Source organism: Paralichthys olivaceus, chromosome 13 (assembly GCF_024713975.1).
Source record: "Paralichthys olivaceus isolate ysfri-2021 chromosome 13, ASM2471397v2, whole genome shotgun sequence".
Taxonomy (NCBI): domain Eukaryota; kingdom Metazoa; phylum Chordata; class Actinopteri; order Pleuronectiformes; family Paralichthyidae; genus Paralichthys; species Paralichthys olivaceus.
Genome location: NC_091105.1, coordinates 1450439 through 1472648, shown reverse-complemented (window position 1 = coordinate 1472648; position 22210 = coordinate 1450439). Strand labels below are relative to the sequence as shown.

The window sequence follows — 22210 nt, the reverse complement described above, 5'->3', positions numbered from 1 at the left end:
TAATATAATACAATTAAATATAATAAAATATAAAAAAATGTGATAACATATAATATAATAAAATTAAATACAATGAAATTAAAACATGTTTTTCCTCAGTTGGAATGGCAATTAATACAATTAAATTAAACTAAATTAACACATGGTTTCTCCCTATTTTGGAATGACCAACCAACAAACAAACTAACACACAAGTAAGAGGGTATATTTTTTTATTATCCTTCCACATGTACAGAAAACAGCTTTGACAGTTTTTGCCCAGACTTCAATATTTATATTTTATATTCAGGGTAAACTCCAGCAGGAGGCCTGAATGAAACCTTCAGCAGCTACATGAACAAGAACTACCCTGCAAACAACCAGCTGTTTTCTTTGAGAGCTGGGTTGAAGTCCAGATGTTGTGTACTGTGAAGTACAAATCAATAAATAAGGTTCACAGTGTGACCCCCCCCCTCAGTCAGGTGTGTCCTCTGTGACCCTCCGTCCACAGTTGTCCTCAGAGGAGGTGAGAGATGTGGGACTGAGGATCTGTCCATTTTCCTGAAGGATGAAAAGATTTGAGTCAGTAACATAAGTCACGTGTTGTCTCACACAGGTGAACACTCACCTGCAGGTGTTCACTCGGGCTTTTCTCCTCCTGGGGGCTCGGAGGTGCCTCATCAGACCTCCTCATCACCAGCAGCCTCACACACATGCAGAGGGACAGCAGAGCAGTCAGAGACGAGCAGGGACACTTGGTCACCGCCAGAGACAACTGTCCTGTTCGATTCTCCAGAAAACACGGGGACGTTATGGAAACTTTCAGAAGTCCAGGCGGGGACTCGCTGCTGTCCTTCCCGGGGATAAAGTTACAGATGTGTGCAGCGTATGTTTCACATTCGATCATTCGGATCAACTTGGAACATGTATGTGTCGCAGGCAGGTTCGATTTCAGTTTGTGCGTCAGTGAACGCACCAGCGCGGTTTGGACTCCGGGCGTAAAGGAGCGCGCGCCCCCGGGGGACAGTTCTGGACAATATGATTTATTGATCTCGTTGAAATCTTTCCCCCGCGACACTTCGCCATCCTCCTGCGGGGACGCACACGTTACACTCAGCCTCCCTCCGACCGCCACCCGCTCCCCCGCCTCCCGCGCTGAGGGCTGGTTGGCCCGGTGGCGCTCAGCCGGAGGGTCGCGCCGCGCGCCGGCGGCCAGTCCGAGGCTGTACCCGGCGGAGGCAGGCCGCTTGGTCGGCGGATTCCTGGCCCAGATATTCCCTCTGCACCGGAGGACCGCGGACAGGGCAGAGGCGGAGGGTGCGGAGGCCATGGTGGTCGATGAGATCCGCTGGGTTTGTGCTCTTTCTCATTCAGCCTGTAACCGAGCGGCCACTTTACCTAAAGGTTAATTTGCGCAATGGGGGTTGGGGAGGGGGCTCCTCTCTGGGGGGGGGGGCAGACCGACCATATTTGCCTCGATGGATCCGAAGGAGCACAGGGGGTGTGTCTTTATGAGACGAGTAACAATAACATGTACATACATGTGTTTTATTAAAAGATAAAGTAATGTAATGCAGCTTTGAGTATCAGTGAACACTTAACTTTCTCCTTCAGCTCAACCCACAGGACAGTTTTACTTCATTATATTTCCTTTCAGATTCAAACATTTGAAAAACGTTCAGTTCAATGCGGTCTTATTTGTAAAGTGCCAAATCACAGCATTCATTATCTGGAGACCTGATAACGTTACAGAGAAACCCATCAGTTAAACATTTACACGACATTTCCGACAAAGTTTTGAATCCTATCTCAACCATTTCCTTCGTGGGGTGCCCCAAGGCTTGATGCTGGGGCCCCTTCTCTTTGCAGTATATACAGTCCTAACTCTTGTCCAGGTTTCTGCTCTCATGGTTTCTCGTATCACGGAAACAACACCCATCTGTACCGCATCATTTCCAGCAGACGACCCCATTGTCCGAACTCAAATTTCAGCTTGCCTTTCGGACATGGGTGAGGGAACACGACCGTCAACTAAAACTGAATGTTAGATCTGATCTGAACTTCCAAACCTTTTGTTATTGAACAGATGTCATGATCTTAGTTCAAGGTCTTATACTGTACCCAGGCTTTAGTGTGGTTCCTCAGTTGTAAGTCACATCAGGTAAAAGCATCTGCCAAACGAGTCAATGTAAAAGAATATGCAATATGTTTTGTTAGTTATTCCTGTTTATAAGAATCTTACTTGCTCTGTATGCTGTTTGAAAGTGCCATTAAAAGTCCAGAACACTTAAAGGCTAAAAGTTTTCTCTTCCTTGCTGTGCTTTTTCTAGACCTCCATGATTTTCCTCTCCCAGGTTTTGTCCTGCCGACATCAGAGAGTTGGTGATTACATATCTCACCTCACAGTAAAAACTCACAGCTGTATTTACAAAGAGCCAGAGAGAGAAACAGTGTCAGGGAAAGGAAGCTCATGTTGTCAAACAGGTTCACCAGCCTCTCAACAGCAGAAACACAAACAGGAGGAACGCAGTATTCACGCCTCGCTGTTTACTCGTCTGTTTGCACCACTAGAGGGTATCAGGTGTCCGAAGGAGCCATGCAGGCAGTCCCTCAGTAAAATGGACAGGATGTTCTCACTATAGGAAAATCAGGAAAACACAAAGAACTCAGAGCAGTTAGAAGCAAGCTGACCAACGTTTAATTTACAAATTACATTCTGAATAAACCCAGATTCTTTTAGAGATATAATCGTCATCTTGTGCTTTGGAAATACTGAGTTTTCAGTGTCTCAAGAGCAAACAGCTCTCTGCGACTGTCAGCATACGAGAAAATATATTAACTATACAAATCATCTATGTGCTTATGTACAACAAGAAAGAAATAACTGGTTACTGCGCTCAAACTGATCCAATAAAAAGATACTCAAAACTTCATGATAAGAGTTTAGTGCATTTCAACATTTACAGCTTATTCATCATTATGAGCAGTTTCCTTACACACGTGGTGCTTCGCAGTAAATCACCAACATGTTCACAAAAGAACACAAAGGTACAAAAATATGTGAGTTTCCTTCATGTGCAACTTAAACGTGTTTAATAAAACATTGCCTCCCTTGTTTTCCTTCATTTCATCTCCTCGTGTGCTTAGATTTCCCATCTCTTCTTCACCAAGCGTAAAAAAAGTGGAGGCAGAGGTATCTCAGAGAATCCGACGTGTTTGTGTGACATTCACTTCCTCCACTTGAGTCTTATCTCTGCAACACATTTGTCCCTGTCCCCTCAGGGTGAAGTGAATCGACTTCCCGGTGTAATGTTTGACGTCTGGTTGCTTGGAGGAAACCGGTGAATCATCATGTTCGGTACAATCACAAAGGCCAGGATCCCCACCAGCATGAGCGCCGCGGTGATGGTGATGATGGACACCACCACGGCGTAGTAGCACCGGTCCGAGCGGAACAACCTGCGCAGGCGACCTCTCACCCTGCTTGGAGGCCGGCCTACATCCACCACAGTGGCTTGCACCATTCTCTGCTCCATGGCATTGAGTGGGAGGTCACCGCCCGCTGTCGCCTGCTCCTCCTGCCTCTTCATCGGCAGCGTGAGGGCGTGAGCCGTGGTGGGGCTGGTGGGAGGAGGGTTCTTCAGGAGCAGTTTGCCCTTGCTGCGCTTGAAGCGGATGGACAGTGCCCTCTGCATGTCCGGTGGGAGTTTGCCGATGATGTCCTGGTTGTTGCCCAGGCGCGGCAGGTCCTGGCCATGTGGGATGTCGGTCAGCTCACGACACACGGGGCACGACAGAGTCTTGAGCTCAGGGGAGGTCACGTTGATGCGAGCGAGGCACTCCAGACAGAAGGTGTGCCCGCACACCAGCAGCTTTGGGGTCTTGAAGATGTTGTCGTAGGAGCAGAAGCAAATGGCGCACTCGGTCTCCTCCACGTCATCTTCGGGGGGCTTCACCTTCCTGCGGCCGCTCTCCCCTTCTTTTCTGTCTCGTCTCCGGGCCTCCTCACTCCTTCCACGCTGTCTCCCCCCTCCGTGGTGCCTGTCTCTTTCTCTCCTCCTCCCTCTTTCCCCTCTCTCTGAGTCGATACTCCTAGATCGACGGGCTTTTGGTGTCTTCTCCCTCTTCCACTGGTCCTCCTTGCTGTTCCTCTCCGTCTGGCCCATTTTGGGCTTGACGTTGGGGGCCTGTTGGGGGCCCTGGCTCTGGCTCCGGCTCCCCTCGCGCCGCTGTCTCTCTCTGTTATCGCTCATGTTGGAGGGATGAAGTTAGAGGTAGGGTGCCGGCTGGAATCGAATTCCCAGTTTCCCGACAGGAGCTGTGAAGAACAACACCTTGGATGAGTTTATTTCTTCCCACAAACTTGATGAGGAAGAACCAGGTTGTAGGAATTTACCTGCACGGTGGCAAGTGCTGTTTCATGACGATGAAGCAACAATGCCAAACCTCTTGCAATCTAAAATTACATCACTGTTGTATCAAAACACTGTTTAATAGGCTCATCTGTTCAGAGACCTGCAGAACTGAAGGAGCTTCAGATTTTAAGATCCTGGTAATTGGGTCAAAACAAGTGAACAAAGGGTGACGGCTTCACGGCTTCACTGTTTTGAGACGCTACAGCAAACATTCCATCAAACCTGAGGAAGTTAGTCATTAACCTCGGGTGTAAAAACCCAGGGGAGACGTGCAGTTTACATTTCAGCAGCTGTTTCCTTTCAAATTGGTGAAAAATCTAGTTTGACATCTGTAAGAAGTTTAGTGACAAGTGTTAAAACTGTTTAAAACAAGTTCCATTCTAGGTTTTGAACAAACAATTGAGCAGGAAACTAGTTAGACACACACACACACACACACACACACACTCACCTGTTGAGGTAGATAAATGTATGATCACGTTGCCAGAGATGATTTAAAAAGTAAAATAATCCTTTTCTGCGTCAGAGCAGCAGTAAAAACATAAACATGACTAAACTTCATTACTATAAAATTAAATTAAAATTTTTAAATGATCTCCTGGTCTCTGTGCAGTCCCTGTTACTCTGTTGGCTTCTTTCCTCTCATGACTTAACAGCACTGCTTCGTCTTAAACCCTCCTTCTCTTCCTCCTCCTCCTCCTCTCGTCCAACCCGTCCAACCAGCTGAACCAGCTGCTGTAGCCCGTGTTTTTTACCATCTCTGTGGGATATGTAGAATATCAGGTCTTTACTTAGTTCATAAAACTCAAACTGAAGCTAAATCAGGTCGACTTCCCATAATTTCTACAAAAGGTGATTACTTTTCTTCATTAGAATCAACGCTTCCCTCTTTTCAGCCTCAAGTTTTACTCCCTGTTCTTTATCGGATCTGGTGACGACGATGAGTTGATGTGTGCGGCCACGTGACTCGAGATAGAAATCAAGAAAAACACAAGTGCCAGTCGGGAAAATTCCACTGCTCCTGCATTAAAAGACAAGAGGTACAGTTCTGTCAACACCGCACTCATCAGAGCCTCATACCTTCCATTCCTCCACCCTGTCGCTCTGGAAGGGTTACCGTCCAAACAAGAACGTCGACGCAGCTCAACCTTTTCCCGCTGCACAGTCCGGGTTCCTTTACTTATCACTAGGAGCGCTGTGGAAACGCACAGACTGAGAGAACGCCTCGTGACAACACATTTAAATATGTGACGCTGAGTATCACCTGGTTTGTAAACACTGCAGGGAAATGTTTGATGTTCACAGACTCAGCTCATCCTGAAACTGAGCAGCGATGCTTCATTCTAATGAAAACCTGCTGCAGTACGAAGGCCCCTGAAACACTGAAAACAATGGCTCTCAGTAGAGCGGACACCTCTGCCAAAGCCCAAACAGAACCCCAACATCCCACCAAGCTCCCTCAATGCACGCCGTTTAAAGAAAGTGACCCAAACACTGGACGGGGGTTGGTCGCATTTTGGGCGGCTCAGTGGGTAGAGCAGTCGTCCTCTACCCAGGAGGTCAGCGGTAAAGACTAGAAAAGCACTATGTAAATACAGAGCATTCCCACAACCCATACTGCATCATTCTACCAAGTCTCAATGTAATCCATCCAGCAGTTTCTGTCATCTTGCTGACAACAGAACCTTCAGCTGAACACTGGTGTTACTCCAGTGTGAATCTGTAAAACATTTAACTGACAGTTAGTCCAACTTAAACCTGCGTGACACGACAGGAAGCTGTTCAAACATGGCGTCTAACATAGGACTTGTTACACAGGGACTGGACTGGAGGGATTAAAACCAGAATAACCCGAGTTAAACCTGGACGGATGGGAAACACGATGTGAGCAGGACAACAACAAACTTTATTTGCTCTAGAAAAATGAAAATAAACAAGATAAGGAGCGTCACACGAGGGTGAAACTCATCATTTGGATATTAGTCGGTTTGAGTTGGTGGAGACGTCGCAGTAGCAGTCCGTACGTAAATTTGAACAGTCAACAAATGGCGAGCAGCTAAAAACAAAGCGTCATGTTTGTTAATGAGTCCACGGTGAGTCGGCACTGCAGCAGCCACGGGAAGATCACATCCACGTGCTTTAATGTCTCTCTGTTGTGGCCCCGCTGACGCAGAAAGTTTATGATTAAACCCGTCGCTGAGTTTGTGACCCACTTCTCACTTGGTCTCTCCGTGTGTCCTGGGCTGAACGCTGTCAGTGAGCCAGCTCTGTCAGAATCTGCCATAGTGAGCTACAGCAGGAAATCATTTGTAGAGACACGGAGCAGCTCATGTTCAGAACTGGCTGCACACAACTACATTTTCCAGCCTTTCCTCTTTATTTTTATGCATTTCAAAGTCATTTTCCTGTTTTTACGCCGTGTGAGACGGAGGGAATGTGCCCCTGGGCTTCTCATTTCTTGCCGTCTGTCCCCTGAGTCTCCTCTTCAGCCCAGCTCCTCTTTTGTTTTCCCCTGCTTACGGGGCATCTTCTTGCTGCTGCTGTCCTCCAGCTCTTTGCTCTTGTAGTAGTGGGGAGCGACTTCAAGCAGCCAGCTGCTGTCTATCTCGATCACCTGCGTGGGAGGAAGAGGGAATACAGTTCAATATTGTACAGGAAAGTTGTCCGCACTTCCTCATTAATGTGCAGAGTCATGCACCACACACAGTTTTACACAGACGTTCAGTGGAATCCCTCTAACTGGACTCGTTTGACACGTTTTCTGTAGCAGCACATCTGAAAAACAGACCTGTCTCATGAACTCCTTGGTGGTGAAGACCAGCTCGTGGTAGATGAGCCAGCGGGGCTGCTCCTCGAACAGAGAGCTGTTGGGGTGTGTGTAGACCGTCTGCTGGTGCTTCACCGTCTTGTAGCCGCCTTTGCTCAGTCGTGCCGTGTGGTAAAAATATCCTGCCGTCACCGCCTGGGAAGAGCATGCAGGGGGGGTCAACATGATAATGGGTCATCCAGTCACAAGAACAACACCATGTGAACTCGAAAGGCCTCTCAGTAGAGACCGTACCTGTGCTGAGGCTTGATAATTTACAGTTTAACCATAAACTTACCAGCATAGGAATAATCTGCAAAGGTCAACATAAATGCACAAGAGGAAACGTCTGTGAACGGCTCATGTCAGCCTCAAATATTGGGGTTTTCCTTTTTACCCATTTGGCTGCAGGATTTCAACACCTGTAAAATGCAGCTTGAGGTGAAAGAATGCGTATCCCGGCTACTTAAACGAACGCCCTTCTGCTTATCTCAGGTGGTTTGGGTGTGTGCTCACAACACACAGTAGAGTCTGATATGAGGGTATTCACACAGCCTCTGTTCACAGACCTTACACCTTTCCTCGTCGAGCTTCAGAACAATGTACTGTTTCTAGAACTGTTTCCATCGGCCTGTATATCTGAGTGACCTTTCACCTCCCACTGAAGACATACAGCCAAATAAATAAGGATCAAAGCTTTCACCCCAGAGGCCACCAGCCCGTGTTTCGTCCTGTTCTCCACTGGATCAAGTTTCAAACTGCTGTGTCTCATCTCCACTTGTTTACGTTGTTAAGCCTTTGACTGTAACGTGGTCGCAATCTTTTTTTTTAAGTCACCGTCTTCATCATCATCATTTTCTGAGCGGTTCAGTTCCTCTGTTGTTTCTTCAAATCATTGCTGAGGTCGTTGCCACAACTTCCCAGCTCCGAATCAGATCGTTCTGCATGAGAACACTTTTATTTATAGATGAGTGATCACGACAGTCAGAGCGAATGCTTCCTGTTTGTCTGCTGATGTTTGCTGAGCACGTAAACATGTTAAAGACTTTACCACGAAAAACAACTGCAGCCTCATGTGAAGCAGAACTGGCTCCGAAAGTTGAGGATCTCTATGAGCAAAGTTAACAGGTAACCATGGAAACAGGCAGGTTTCCTTGTCCCGTGAAGAGAAAAGAATTCAGGTGAGGCTGGAGTCATGTGTCATTCAACTATTTTTTTTAATTTCACTATTCAGTAAAATCTGCTTCAGTTATAAGTGGTTCTACTGGATGGATGATGACAAGAAATGTGAGCTGAGTTTATTTTTTGAAGCGCGGGACAAAAGACAAAGTTCCGTCTTTGCGGTGTAACGTGAGACGCCGTTTTCATGTGTGACAAAGGAATCCATCTGCAACGGCACTGATGTGGGTGGGCTGGGCACTCAGGGATAACATGGTAACTAAATAACAGCTTCTCTCACCACTGTTTACATAACAGGCTCATCAGATGTGACCACAGAGCAGCCATGTTCACACTGAGCCACACAGAGCACGAAGAGGAAGCAGCTCACAGGTTTGCTGCGGTCGTCACCTCTGACGATATATATAATGCTTGAATGACACGGACGTTCATTTGAAACATTCAAACTAGTTGGTGACGCTGGTAGATTAAATACTCTCAAGTTTTATAATGCCAAGGAAATAAACAAATGAACTGGTACAGTCAACTGACAACGCGCCATTGTCAGAGGAATGTCTGTCTACGTCTCGTCAATGACGATGAGGACGGGATGCAAGAATGTCTCACAAAATGATTTAGTTTGTTCCATTTATTACAGTTTGAAACTAGATCAAATGCAAACAATTTAACGAAACGCCTTTAATTAATTTCAGGAACTGAAGTTGAGAATATTTCGGTCTCTAATCTGAGTTAAAACTTCGTGGGAAAAACTTTCTCTGCAACACTCACCTTGCGAATGGGCACACTGTCCTCCTGGGAGGTGACCACCTCCACCTCAATGCGATCCATCAGGCCCTCCAGCTGCTCCCTGACATCCCGGGCTCGTCTCATGGAGCGGAACTGGATGAAGTTCTCGTAGCACCACTGAGTGGAGAAGCCACTCTCCACCCACTGAGGGAGAAGAATTAAATGCTGTAAATAAGTTGTTCTATTGCAGTATACACAGTATAAGCTCGGTCATGAAGACAGGTTTGATTTGTACCTGTGTGTAGACGTTGAGCAGCACCAGGTGGTCTCCGCCTGGCACCACAAAGTTCATCCTGGCGTTGTCGGCGTGCACCATCTTGTCTTTGGGCCGGTAGAAAATAGAGTTGTTCACCGACAGCATGGCGGCTATTGTCAACACTTCCTCTGAACACTTGTACCTGGAGAGAATGAAATAGTTTAATGACCCGTTTCATTATGAGAGGGGAGAACAGCAGCTGAGTCCAAATACACCTCTTTGAGACAATTAAGTTTGAATTCAAATTTAAATATTCTCCTGCCCTGTTTTATAAACTTAAAAATCTTCCACTGAGCACATCGGGGGGGGGGGGGGGGGGGGGGGGGCTGATAGCTTCAATCCTGCAGTAACTTCAACAACATGAAATTCCAGCTGCACAATCATGTGAAAGGAAACTGGTGGACTTACTGCTCGGAGGCCAGGATCATCTTGCTCATCATGGGGTCCACGGGTAACTCAGCCATCCTGCGACCCAGCTGACAAAACACCACAAACATTAAGCGTTCATTCATTCATCCTCACATCCTCCATAATCATTGACTGACAGGACAAGCTCAACATTGAGCCTCTAACGCCTAACTACATTTTCCACCATCGTTTCCAAACATCTAGGTTCTGCAGGCGAAGACTAAATGCAGGAGTGGTGTGGATGAAAAGCGTAAACGTAACAACAACGATGCCTTTTAAAATAAAATGTATTTAATAGAGTTTGTACCTTGGTGAGCTCTCCCAGGTGGTTGAGTGCTCCCAGGGCGTAGAGCTGCTCCAGGGCCAAGACCAGAGTTTCATGAGGAGGTGGGTCCATGAAGTCAAAGTGAATGAGGTCATTGATACCTGTAAACAAAACAGAATTAGGTCATTGCACATTTACAGTCAGCAAATCATGATCCGCTACAACTCGATGAGTTGATGAGTAGAAGTGTATGAAATGTCCAGATTTTAAAAAATCACTGAAGAGAACGTCCTCTCACCGAGACTCTTCAGCAGGAGGACTACGTTTCCCAGGTTGGTCCTCTGAATCTCAGGCACAGTCGTCTCCTCCATTTCATGTTTAAAGGCCCATGCTGTGTAAAGCCTGAAACATTTCCCAGCAGCCACTCTGCCTGCACGGCCTGCTCTCTGGTTGGCTGAAGCCTGAGAGCGAAAAGGGAAACAGGCAACGAGAGGAACATTTAGTCGATGCGAATTGTTCTGAAAACATGTGCATTCACGACACTTCCTGCTTACGAATAATTAAGAAGAGAAGTGAGAAGTTACCCGTGAGCAGGGCGTGACAATGAGCGACTCCATGCCAGTGCGGGCATTGTAACTCTTCTGCTTGCAGAAACCTGGATCAATGACGTAGATGATGCCATCTATGGTCAGGGAGGTTTCTGCTATATTGGTGGCCACCACCACCTTGGATTGATGGGAAATGAACACAAAGCACAAAGATTAAATAAGTTAACGTTTGGAAAAAACAACGCAGAGTAAAGATTAAATCAGGAAGAAAGGATATGAAGTCACTACAGATCTCACTGTACTACAGCAGCCTCTGCTGGTGAATAGTTTCATAGTTTTTGAGGTTGAGAAATAAAAGTTTTTGTAAACAATTCTGTGAGCTCTTCAGAAAACTTTCAGACATTAGTTTGTTTGTGTGGCACTTTAGGGCTTAACTGGTTTATAAACCTGTAGTCGAGCAGTCTGCTGACAGTTTGGTGTCTGCCAAGTTGAAATACAACAATGTCTTCCAGCAGAGAAATTAGACTATGACTCACCTTCCGGGCGCCAGGTGGAGTGGGGTTGAAGATCTTTGCCTGCATGTCAGACGGCAGGTTGGCGTAGATGGGAAGTACCAGCAGCTCAGCGATCTTAGATCCCAGCCGCCTGCATCTCTCCGAGAGAAGCTCGCAACACGCTTCAATCTCCTCCTGCAAAACACACACGGGGGGCAAAGGGGTTAAAGAGCCGACAAACAATAAAGTAATAAATAATTACAGAAGAATAATTAATATAAACAATACTTGTCCAGTGAGGAAGACCAGAATGTCTCCAGGAGACTGGGTGACGTGGATCTGTAGCACTGACACCACACATGCTTCCAGGTAGTCGGCCTCTGGAGCCTGAGCAACACAACACACAGAAACTTAAAACTGCTCGATTCTCTGGAATTTATTAAAACACAGACTTTGACTCCCACAAACACTCAATAACATTTTAAAGCAGATCTTATCACTGCTACGGAGGATTTACGGACATCCCCAGTGGTGAGCTGTCATGTTCTTTCCTAGAATTTTATATCGCTGTTCTCAACCATTAAATCAAAAAACCATAACTTTATCAGTTGATAAAAAGAATATCCTACTTTAGTGTAGAAGATGTCGACAGGGAACCTCCTGCCCGGGATCCTGAAGACAGGGGCGTCGTCGAAAAAGCAGGAGAAGCGCTCGGTGTCCAGAGTGGCGCTGGCCACCAGCACCTTCAGGTCCGGCCTGAACCTGGCGATGTCTTTAATCAGACCGAACAGGATGTCTGTGTGGAGAGTTCGCTCGTGGGCCTCGTCTATGATGATCACACTGGACACAGAGAACGAAATGTGAGACTGCAGAGAGGAACCGTGGGAGGTTTGTGGGCGATGGCATGAGGATGATGCATAGAACCCTCACGGATCATCATATGGCCGATCGATACACTTATGTTTGCATTACCTGTAGCTGGCCAGGTCGGGCTCGGTGAGAAACTCTCGGAGCAGCATGCCGTCAGTCATGTACTTGAGCACCGTTCTCTCTGATGTGCAGTCTTCAAAACGAATGCAGTAACCCACCTGGATCGAGCAATTCAATTTATATGAAGAAACTCGTGTACTTGTTTGAGCCATAATCTAGATAATAAAATAGTTTCCTGCAGCCTCCTCTAGAGAAGAAATGAAGATTGTGCTCAGCTCACCTCATTCCCAAGTTTCACACTCATTTCCTGGGCCACTCGGGCTGCAACTGACATGGCTGCCACTCTGCGAGGCTGCGTGCATCCGATCTTCATGCCTCCTTCAGTGTAGCCCTGAGAGAGGAACAGTCATTTTCATTGCTTACCACTGTAATGGAAAACTTGCATATGACCTTAGCTTGAACTCTTTCCACATGTCTGATCGATGCTCGTGTGCTGTGTCCAACAATTCTGCTTGCATAAGAGGAACTGTCCGGCGTAATGCAGACGGACGATTCGAAAACTACCCAAAGCCATGACCGTTGCTATGCACTTGGCAGATGTAACCTCAGAGTTCATGTCCTTTCTTGACGATGATCCTCTTGTTGACCCTGATCTGGACAGTAGCAAACGTCTTCTTTCATACAGAAGCAAAGGCAGACAGCTTCCTGTTTCAACTAGACGACAGGTGGCTCCAGTTTTTGATGCCATTACTCAGAAACAGTTGTTTCTTCACCTGACTGTACAAAACCTTCTTCTTTCCCTATTCGGGGTGGTTCCACTCTGTGCATCATGCTGAGTGTGAAACCCTCTGCAGAGCTTTCTATTAAATGAGCTGAAGACAACTCCGGTCTGAGAAAGTCTTTATTTCACATCTCGAGATAAATTTCCACCACACCACTGAATTTCAGTTGCTTTAATGCTCAAAACGTTTAAGTTCGATGAGAAATGTTTTGTTGTGTTCACGAGTGAAAGTTCAATAGTGAAGTATAAGTATATGTTGCTATGATAAGATTCCGTACTCACATCTTCCAAGAGATACTGTGGGATCTGGGTGGTTTTTCCGGAGCCCGTCTCCCCTTCTATAACCAGGATCTGGTGCTTGAGGATGGCGGCTAACAGGTCCTCTCTGTAAGGGAAGATGGGAAGGCTGCGTCGGACCTCCTGCATGGACTGTTTCCTCTGCTCGGCCTGCGACAGAGATGGTTCCTCCTGATCCTGAAATCAACAGGGTTAAACTTATAAGACTGCACCAAAAATGTTTTAGCTTGTTTACAGAGTTGACTTTAAGATCTCAGATTACTTTATGGATCTCCGTGGTTTGAAAACTAACAGGGGACAGTTAGGGAGGAGAAGATGAAGCCCACCTTTTCTGCCCGAGTTCCCTTCATGGTAATGGCAGTGCTGACGAAGTCGATCATCTCATCCTCCTCCAGGATCAGCTGGTACTTCTCCTGCTCATGCCTCATCCCCAGCTCTCGCTCCTTCTTGGCCCCGAAGCTGAGAGAGGCCGTCTTCAGCCTCTCCTCCTCCCAGCGGCCTTGCTCCCCTCCCAGCTCCATGGGAGTTTCCTCCAGCTCCAGGTCCTTCTGAGGCACCTCCTGGTCAGCGGGGAAACAAACAAACCATTTAACCTATGCACACAGATGTCTCTGAGGGTCAGTACCTGGCATCTCTTGTTCCTACCTTGCCTCTCTTTTCTTCCGGCATGTAGTATCTGTTCTTCCTCTCCTCTTGTTCCTTGGCACCGGCCTTTTTGTAATCTTTAGCCAGGTCGCGAAGTGTTCGTTTGTATTCTAACTCTTTTTTCTCCCTCTCAGTCAGCTCGTCTGTAGCGAAGAGGTACTCGTCGTCAATGATCTCTGCCTCCAGGTCCTCCAGCTTCTCTGACTCTCTCTTCTTTAGATAGTCCCAGCGAGACTGCTTCCTCAACTCTGGCAACTAGAGATGGAAAGAGAACGACAGAAACTTTATTACACAGTTAAAACTATAAAGACTCACTTTGACTTTCTTTATTCCCCAGGATAATTACCACAAGCAGAAACTCTGAGCACTGACCATTTTATTTTGATCCTCTTCAGCCATCTTCAGCCTCTTCTGAGCTTCCTCGTAAGCCTGGAGAAAAACACACACAAGTTTTTTATCTGATGCATGAAGGGTCGTCTTTAAAAACTGAATGAAATGTGTCATCACTCTCTCGTCTCCAACCTTTTTGTCAGTTCTCTCCGCTATATTGCGGGTCTTGTCTTTGTCTTTCTGCCTCACTCGCTCAGCAAAAGCGTCTCGCTCTTCGATGTCTTGCAGTCGCTCTCGCTCTTCCTTCTCCCATTCTTCCTCCTCCTCTTCTTCTTTCTGGACCGACTGACCTGCATTACCCCTGAGGTCAAGAACAAAATGCATCAAACTGCTGCATCTTTTCAAATGAGGAACTTTTTAATTCAGTCAAACTACAATCGAAACTGCAGATCACCAACAAATAATTTGGAAAATAATGAAATAACAATTCAGTGGTATATTTTTATCCTAGAAAGCATTTCCTGCTCTGCTATCAAAAGTATATACAAACGTGAAAATACAAAATTACCCTTTAGGTGCTTCGTCCTCACTGGACGACTCACTCTCTTTCTTCTTTCTGATGTGCTTCCTCTTGTTTCCTCTGTCCTTACTTTTCTTTTTCCCTTTTTCTTTCTCCCTCACAGTTTCTCCATCGCTCTCGCTGTCTTCCAGCAACGTGTATGTGCGATTCTTCCTGTCCATTTCAATGGCTTGCCGTTCTATCTCGCGGGATGCTTTCTCAACAACTTGCTTGCGAGGAATCTGTTAAAACAAGGATGAAAAAAAATGTTAAGAGTTTTCATTCCCACCAAAACCTCTCAGACAAAAAACTTCAAACACAAACTGTAACATTTGAGGCATTTAAAGATCATGTAAATATTTTAACATCAACATCTCACAGGGCACGAAAACACAGTTTTAACACTGCACCTTGTCGAAGAGCTCATGTGCGAAGGCAGTCACACTCTGGTCGATATCAATCGTGCCCGTCTGCTCGAGACGACTCACAAAGTCTTGCGCATTCATCGCTTTCCGTGCAGTGCCAATCATGAACTGAGCCACGTATCTGTCACTCAACCCCAGGATGTCATGGAGACGGTCATTGACCCACTGCTCCAGATTAGCCATGATGCCTGTTGAAGGAGCACAACACAAGAACACGGTCATCAATAAGCCACATGGAGTTGTGTGCCACCAAGAAACTACTGGTTACAACCAAACACTCACACGTAATTAATCACAATCATCTTTGTGAAGTTAAGAAACAGGACTATTTTAAAATTTAGAAAATAAAATAGGAAATTAAGTCGTTTAAAGCAAACTGTGACTTGACGTTTCCAGCTCCATGTTTATCACAACAGTATGTGTCCCCCCCAATATATAAAAAACAACATCATAAGAGATTATTACAATTAAAGTTAAATTACAAAAGATGTATATATTGAAATCTCGCCATAGTTTGATAATAATGTCGTCAGGTTTGTGTTTAGAGTTGCTCCTGAGATTTCAACATCTTTCTCCTCAGTGGCATCGAATCAGTGAACTTCTAACACTGTTCTTGAAAAGTCAAAATCACACACTTTCCCCAAACAAGTTCAGATTTGATGAGCTAACGTCTCCTTTCTTCTAACTTCTAATAACACATACACGTGGTTGTTAAAATATGTTTTGATAACGTGAATGAATTTCTAGTGCCTGTTAGAAGATAACGACCAGTTGTCAGTTCACTCGTTAATCTTCGAACTTAAATTCGTGGACTGTGTTGACTCTGGATCTTTGTGGTTTAACTGCACACGAGTGGATTAGTCTCGTCCTGAGTTTGAACCTGAGTGAATAGTTTCACTTACCGCTTCTCCAACAACGTTGTTGTGGTGGGGAGCAGGCTGTGAGTTAGCTACTTGAGCTAACTGCGGCTACATAGGAGGAACTCGTCTGGAGTCGTAGATTCACGAGTTCCGGATAAAAACACGTAACAGACACGTGCGCTCCTCCGCCGTCACGTGAAGCTGCTCGTGTTTGGGGTTTTTATTTGTTTTCAATATGAGTCCACGTTCAATGTCAACACATGTGATGCTAACTTAGCTCGAGCGCGCCGGAGTTCAAAGCGGAAACGCGTTGTGTAGAAGCACCGAAGAAGAACGGAGCCTGCGTCAGGGGCTGCAGCGCTCACCGCGGTCATCGGAGGAACTACAACGATAATCCAGTTCTTCGCTTGTTCTTTACAAAATCTGATGTAACGTAAAAAAAACAACAAAAGATAGAAAACATTGATTTCATTTTTTTTTACTTATTTCACAAATTAAAAAATAAACGTATTTGTTTACATCTTAGTTGGAAACAATGAGCGACATCATCAGGACAAAGGTCTCAGTCGTTCCATTAAATGTTGGTGCAGCTCCAGTGTCTAAGATTTGTACATTTCTTCTTCTAACATTGTAAGATATGTGGTGGGTCTTTTTTTAAAACATATTTTCTTCTAACATTTTCACCAATTTCTCAGGATATGAATTTGTGGATCTCGGTAAAAAGGGACTAATATCTATATCGAGTTTGAGGTGGATTATCGGTCTTGGAGGAGCTCTACTGAGAACATGCTCTGTGACCACTGTGTTTGATATTGAGGCTGGGTGACCTTCAGTGTCCAGTGAATGAAAAACTTTGTTTGACAGTGTCGACGCACAACTGGAGTCAGATTAGATAAAGAAGCTGAGCTTTACTTCCACCACATCTAGATCATGTTACACCACACATGCTGTACATACACCGAGACAAGTGAGCTGGAGGAGAAGAGTAAGAATTCATTTGAAATGAAACAAAAGGTTTGTGAGGACAAGGATGAACATTTGGTGTGATCACCAGTTCACCACCCCCCCTGAGACTCTCACCACTCACCCCCACATCCCCACCCCAGTCATCCTCCACCCCCCTTTCCGTAAAAGTTGGTCAGGTGAGGAGTCAACTCAAGAAGATCAAGGCAAGGAAGGCCCCGGGCCTGGACGGCATCAGCCCAAGGCTCCTCAGGGACGGTGCTGATCAGCTCTGTGCTGTGGTCGGGCACTTGTTCAATCCGAGCCTGAGCCTGAAGAAAGTCCCATCCCTGTGGAAGACCTCCTGTGTGGTCCCGGTACCGAAGACGCCGCGCCCCAAGGTGTGTGCAGGGCTCTCCTCGGGACTTTCTATGACTCTGTGGTGGCCTCAGCCATCTTTTATGCTGTGATCTGCTGGAGAGCGGGCAGCACGGACAGAGACAGGAGCAGGCTCAATAGACTTATTAGAAGGGCGAGCTCTATCCTGGACTGTCCTCTGGACTCCATAGACACTGTGGGGGGTGAGAGGTGTTGTCCATGATGGATCTCAGCTTAGTCAACATCCTCCTCACCCTCACATGACACTGTGGGGTCCCTGAGCAGCTCCTTCAGCTGCAGACTGTTACACCCACGGTGTAAGAAGGAGATGTTCCGCAGGTCCTTCATCCCGGCTGCTGTCAGGCTCTACAACACCTGCACCACCTGATAATGTTGTAGTTTCCTGTTCATGTCTCGACCCACTACTACTCACCATGGCTGTATTTTTATTTTTATTTATCCGCATTTACATTTCTAATATTTCTAATATTTTTAATATTTACATTTACCACTTACAATGTCTGACTCACCTTACCATAGTACTTATATCATGGTCACTTTACATTGCAATATTTTCTTATTTCATTTTATTTTATTTATGCCTTGCTGTATTATTCATGTCACGGTCACTTACGTTTTGCAATATACCTCTGAACTGCAGAGCAAACAAATACCTCAATGACCTTAAAGAAACCCCACGAACAAAGGGAAGCTGACGAGGAAGGAAGTGTGCGCGAGCTTCTCCAATTCCAGACAAGTTAAAACGGATCGATTATTAGATCGATAATCATTCAGGTCTCTGAGCTCGATCCTGCGTCGAGCAGCTCAGCGGGAGGTGTCAGTGCCCGAGACCGACCGGAGATGAAGACATCACGGCTGCTGCTGCTGCTGCTGCTGCTCCTGGCAGGAGTTTGCATCTACGGATACAAGCCTGTTGTCATCGTGCACGGGATCTTGGATGGACCGAAGCAGTTCAAAACTCTGTCTCTGTTCATATCCAAGGTAGGAACAAAAAAACCAAGACTGAAGTAGATTTGGAAAGAAGATGAATGTCATTCGTGGAAGTGTTGCTGTGTAACTTTCGTTTCGTTGTTCACTCTTAACAGAAATACAAATAAAAAAGAAAGGAAATGTAAGACTTAGTGTAATTGGGCAATTTTGAATCGACATGATTATTTTATTTCGTTCATTCTTGTGGCACATTTCAACTACAGTGAAATTCAAAGTGCTCAAAACAGATTAGAAAAGACACAGAGACAAAGTGTAGAAGCAACGCAACACAAAAAGAAAGAGAAGAGCCTCAGAGATTTAAAAAAAGTATTTAAGGAATCAAACAAACTGAAACAGTAAAAAAACTCTGCTCGAGCTAAAAGTTCTGTTTTATAATTTCACATTTCAGTTCAATGTTGATGATTTGAACTTTGAGTGGTCAAATAATTCTAATTTAACCTCCCTGTATATTTAGTTTAAAACTTATTTTAAACAATAGATCTGATTAAGAAGAAATCTTCTTCAGATGTTTGGTGAACGACTGAAAGCTGGTCCACTGGTGAATAAAGTGATTCACTCAGTGAGCGTCAGTCGTCCTTCGTCTAACCTTCTGTCAAACCACAATCTTACAACAGAGACATTATTACATGATTTGAGAGACGGCAGATAACAAGTGTGGGTCACTGCAGGTCAAGTTTATTATTTTCTCTCAAGGTAAAATCTTATCCCAATGTCAGAGACAGGATGACGACTCTTAACACAAAGCACAAAAACATCCCAATGAGATGCACTGAAACTCTTATAATAACTTTAAAATAAAATCTCTATGTGTGAAGCACTTCTCATAACAAAGTCACAAAGTGCCTCATGAATAAAAGACACACAAGCGAGATAAAACATATAAAGAATAATAAAAGAATAAAAGCACAACCACCCATTAAAATAATAAAAAATAGAATTAGATAAAATCAGGGAATGCTGCGCGATAAAAGTATATTTTAAAGTTTGTCATACACAATAAATCAAAAGATGTACAAGTCACAATTAAAGATAAATTATTCTCAGAGAGTGAAATGAAAATCAGACGTGGTTCAACTGAGGGTTTAGATTTCGGAACCCTTATCATTGTCCTCTCCCCCGATCAGCTTTACCTCGGAGGAACTGCCTGATAACGTCATCAGGCTGATTGTTGATTTAATCAGTATTTTCTGTTACTCTGTCCCTCCAAAGATCACAAGTTTGATTCCTCCCACGTCTCTTCTCTTCCAGGTGCACCCCGGTACCGAGGTGTCGGTGATCGACTTGTACACTGACCTGGCCAGTCTGAAGCCCATGTGGAGGCAGGTCCGAGACTTCGGGAGAGCCATCGAGTCCATCATGAGCAGGGCTCCGGACGGCATCCATCTTCTCTGCTTCTCACAAGGTCCACGGCACATTCACATAGACGCCGCATGTCAACGGGTGTCAGCCACACATGCAGATGTCGTTCATCTCAAACGTGGGGGTCGTCAGACCCAAGTGACGCCTCTAGAGGGGCTGCAACAATTAAAACATCTTCTCAACATGATCAACATGCTTTGGCTTCACTTTTGGGGAGCTGCCATCTTTATTCTCGGTCTGCTGTCTGAACTCGGGCGATGTTGTTGTGACTTATTTGTATTCTCTGTTTTTTTTTTAAAGGTGGTTTGATTTGTCGAGCTCTTCTCTCCATGACTCCAGACCACAACGTGCACACCTTCATCTCACTGTCGTCGCCTCAGGCCGGACAATATGGAGGTCAGGGATCACGTCTCTTTCTGGTCATACACATTTTTATGGTTTGGGTCTAAATGTTAATCACATTTTTTTTATTTTTCAGGGAGTATGAATTATGTTATGTTGTGGGGCCTGGATGACATGATCCTAACCCACCACGTATTTGTATCATGATACCAAGTCCCCTTCTCTCCACTGCAGTATTTGTAGGAGCCAAGGTTGAGTGAGGAAGCCAGATAGAAAACCACTGAAGGAATGTACACACTATCTCTGCGAGAGGGCGTCGTGACTTCCATAGGGCGAGATAGAGAAGATGCGACAATGGTTTAAAGACGTGAGCAAAGGTTCAGGCGCGTTTGTCTGCTAAGCTTCATGGTATTTGGCCACTGCGACGTGTTAACTTTCCTCATCCTGGTCTCCCTGATGTGTCTGGTGTTGAGAATAAATTCTGTTCGGCTGAAGACGTCACCCATCTTCAGAATGAACTTCATTCCTTCACCGCTGCAAGATTTCTGTCACACCTGGAACCCTTTTCCTTGAGGGAACTTTCTGTTGAATATGAATTAACTTTTAAAAACGCTTACTCTCCGACTCCACAGACACCAGTTACCTGTGGTGGGTGTTTCCTAAGTGCCTAAAGAAGACCGTGTATAAAATCTGCTACAGGAAACTGGGACAGAAAGTTTCTATCTGCGAATACTGGAACGGTAAGAATGAGGAAGGAAGTCTTAACCGAGTTGTGACTGAGGAATATCTGTCCATTACAAGATGCCACAACAGATGTTTATTTTAGTCAGTCATATTCATCCACCACTCCTAAGTGTAATATTTATTTTATTTACCTGTGCAATTTCCCGTCTACTGTCTCTATTTTGATTCTACAAACATACTTTTATATGTATTTGATCCTATTTTGAATAATCTACAATCACTTTTCATGTTTTCTCCACAGACCCTCACCACAGGCCTCAGTACCTGCAGAACAACGACTTTCTTGCGGTGCTGAACGGCGACAGACCTCACTGCGACATGAAAGGTGATGGAATGAATCAACGACTATCATGTCGTCACCTGTGGCTGTGATGTGAACCTGCACAAAAAAAATATATCTCTCATTTTCACTTCATCAGCATGGAGGAAAAACTTTCTGCGCATCAAGAAGCTTGTGTTGATCGGAGGACCAGATGATGGCGTCATCACACCGTGGGAGTCCAGGTTTCAATCATTTTATGATTCACACACACACACACTTATTTTTATGTGAAGGGGATTTTAGATAATAATAATAATAAAGAATAACATTGAAAAATACATTTCACCAGGTTTTTAGCATAAATTCATTAAGAATATATTATTAGAAATGGAATAGGTTGGTTTATGTAATTGATACTGAAGTTGAGATTTCTGACTCTTTAATTTAGATTAAAATTTTAGCAAAATCCACTTAAATGTGTATTTTGGATGTTTTCTTCTACTTGTCTAAAAGATGACGTGCTATTGAAACAACAAAATAGCGTCTCACCTTAAAAACAAATCCCATCCTGTGGATTATAAAGCCCTAATTAATACAAGACCTAATTAAAACACATCTGATGTTATTGTTGTAAACCAACTGAAACCTGAAAATTCAAGGAGAGAAATCTCCTGTGAAAATGATCCCATCCGATCGGACAGATACTCAGGTTCAACACTAACAGATGCTCTCGCAGGTTCACAGGTTACCTAAACTGATCGTTTCCTTTTTCCTACACAGTCAGTTTGGATTCTATGACAACGACGAGCGTGTTGTAGAGATGAGGAAGCAGGAGGTAGGTTTACTTTCAGAACCACACACAAGTTATTTCAGTCACACTGACTTAGCTGGAAGCAGGGTGTGTGTGTGTGTGTGTGTGTGTCTGACTGTGTTCTTCTCTCCCTTTGACAGTTTTACAGGAATGACACGTTCGGCCTGAAGACTCTGGACGCTCGTGGCGGCGTGTCGAAGTGTGTTCAGTCCGGAGTGAGCCACGTCCACTGGCACAAAAACTACACAGTGTTCCAGAACTGCATAGAGAAGTGGCTCACATGAAGAGAAGTGACCTGCAGCGGATCATTGTTTTTTCTTTGTCCCTTATGAAGATGGGGACAGACATATGAGACACAGTTTAGAAATATTATGCTTTAGTTATAGATTATAAGAGAT

The 22210-nt window shown here is 45.0% G+C and overlaps 4 protein-coding genes across 5 annotated transcripts in view; 1 reads left to right on the top strand and 3 right to left on the bottom strand.

Annotated features, from left to right (window-relative positions):
• Positions 1-195: 195 nt before the first annotated feature.
• Positions 196-1412, bottom strand: LOC109646944 (uncharacterized). Its single transcript, XM_020112716.2, has 2 exons — positions 608-1412; positions 196-540 (listed from the first exon to the last, which is right to left on the bottom strand). Exons 1-2 carry the CDS (start codon positions 1307-1309, stop codon positions 454-456), a joined length of 789 nt encoding a protein of 262 aa, XP_019968275.2. The 5' UTR covers positions 1310-1412; the 3' UTR covers positions 196-453.
• A 1242-nt stretch (positions 1413-2654) lies between these two features.
• On the bottom strand, positions 2655-6142 carry rnf183 (ring finger protein 183). Of its 2 annotated transcripts, none has more exons than XM_069537239.1 (2): positions 4846-6142; positions 2655-4297 (listed from the first exon to the last, which is right to left on the bottom strand). In XM_069537239.1, exon 2 carries the CDS (start codon positions 4230-4232, stop codon positions 3258-3260), a length of 975 nt encoding a protein of 324 aa, XP_069393340.1. In that variant the 5' UTR covers positions 4233-4297; positions 4846-6142; the 3' UTR covers positions 2655-3257. The 2 variants fall into 2 exon arrangements, with proteins under 2 accessions (XP_069393340.1, XP_069393341.1); XM_069537240.1 differs by having other exon boundaries at positions 5475-5616.
• Positions 6143-6279: 137 nt separating this feature from the next.
• Positions 6280-16298, bottom strand: dhx16 (DEAH (Asp-Glu-Ala-His) box polypeptide 16). The gene is made up of 21 exons (XM_069537237.1): positions 16006-16298; positions 15089-15291; positions 14688-14920; positions 14312-14480; positions 14162-14218; positions 13790-14044; positions 13471-13704; positions 13130-13321; positions 12347-12457; positions 12109-12224; positions 11766-11976; positions 11425-11523; positions 11179-11331; positions 10679-10819; positions 10393-10555; positions 10137-10255; positions 9830-9897; positions 9401-9563; positions 9148-9309; positions 7183-7356; positions 6280-7008 (listed from the first exon to the last, which is right to left on the bottom strand). The coding sequence occupies exons 2-21, from the start codon at positions 15284-15286 to the stop codon at positions 6880-6882; spliced, it is 3147 nt and encodes a 1048-aa protein (XP_069393338.1). The 5' UTR covers positions 15287-15291; positions 16006-16298; the 3' UTR covers positions 6280-6879.
• A 1665-nt stretch (positions 16299-17963) lies between these two features.
• Positions 17964-22210, top strand: part of LOC109640781 (lysosomal thioesterase PPT2-like) — a 4666-nt gene continuing 419 nt past the window's right edge. The window contains exons 1-8 of the mRNA XM_020104958.2: positions 17964-18285; positions 19543-19696; positions 19954-20049; positions 20628-20735; positions 20981-21064; positions 21159-21243; positions 21782-21836; positions 21953-22210. The exon at positions 21953-22210 is cut by the window's right edge and continues 419 nt beyond it. Coding sequence (XP_019960517.2) covers positions 18145-18285; positions 19543-19696; positions 19954-20049; positions 20628-20735; positions 20981-21064; positions 21159-21243; positions 21782-21836; positions 21953-22096 — 867 coding nt within the window. The 5' untranslated portion in view covers positions 17964-18144 and the 3' untranslated portion in view covers positions 22097-22210. The remainder of the gene's footprint in view (positions 18286-19542; positions 19697-19953; positions 20050-20627; positions 20736-20980; positions 21065-21158; positions 21244-21781; positions 21837-21952) is intronic.